At 58.2% G+C, this 538-nt stretch overlaps 1 protein-coding gene across 1 annotated transcript in view; it reads left to right on the forward strand.

Annotated features, from left to right (window-relative positions):
- Positions 1–50: 50 nt before the first annotated feature.
- Positions 51–538, forward strand: part of TESC (tescalcin) — a gene marked incomplete at its 5' end in the record, with an annotated part of 823 nt that continues 335 nt past the window's right edge. Inside the window, 2 exons of the mRNA XM_010282935.1 lie at positions 51–131; positions 375–531. Coding sequence (XP_010281237.1) covers positions 51–131; positions 375–531 — 238 coding nt within the window. The remainder of the gene's footprint in view (positions 132–374; positions 532–538) is intronic.

Below are 538 nucleotides of genomic sequence, written 5' to 3' on the forward strand. Positions count from 1 at the left end.
CGCCGCTCCACGGCTCGCACAAGATTTGGGCCGCCTCGGTTTCTTTGCAGCAATGAGAATTTTGACAGCATCCCCGATCTGGAGTTCAACCCAATTAGGGGGAAAATCGTCCACGCCTTTTTCGACAAGCGGTAAGAACATCCCCGGCACCGCGGGGAGGGTCGGGGCAATCGGGTTATCCTTTGAAAGCGGGAGGTGGCTGGGCGAAGGTCTTCTTCCTAAAGGGTGGGATGGAGCCAGGGTGAAAATTACAGACATTTAAGGTAAGTCTTGGGGAAAAACTAGTTCTAAAGCTTTGCCGAGGGACGCGCCGGGCTCTGCGGCGGGGGGGGCGGGGGGGGGCTGCCCGTCACCAGCGGCTCCGCTCTCGGCAGGAACCTGCGGCAGGAGTCGGATGGGCTGGCGGACGAGATAAACTTCGAAGACTTCCTGACCATCATGTCCTACTTCAGACCCATCGAGATGAACATGGACGAGGAGCAGCTCGATCGCTTCCGGAAAGAGAAACTCAAATGTGAGGCTCGCCCAAAGGCGAGGG

The sequence above is a fragment of the Phaethon lepturus genome, unplaced genomic scaffold (assembly GCF_000687285.1).
Source record: "Phaethon lepturus isolate BGI_N335 unplaced genomic scaffold, ASM68728v1 scaffold27892, whole genome shotgun sequence".
NCBI lineage: Eukaryota > Metazoa > Chordata > Aves > Phaethontiformes > Phaethontidae > Phaethon > Phaethon lepturus.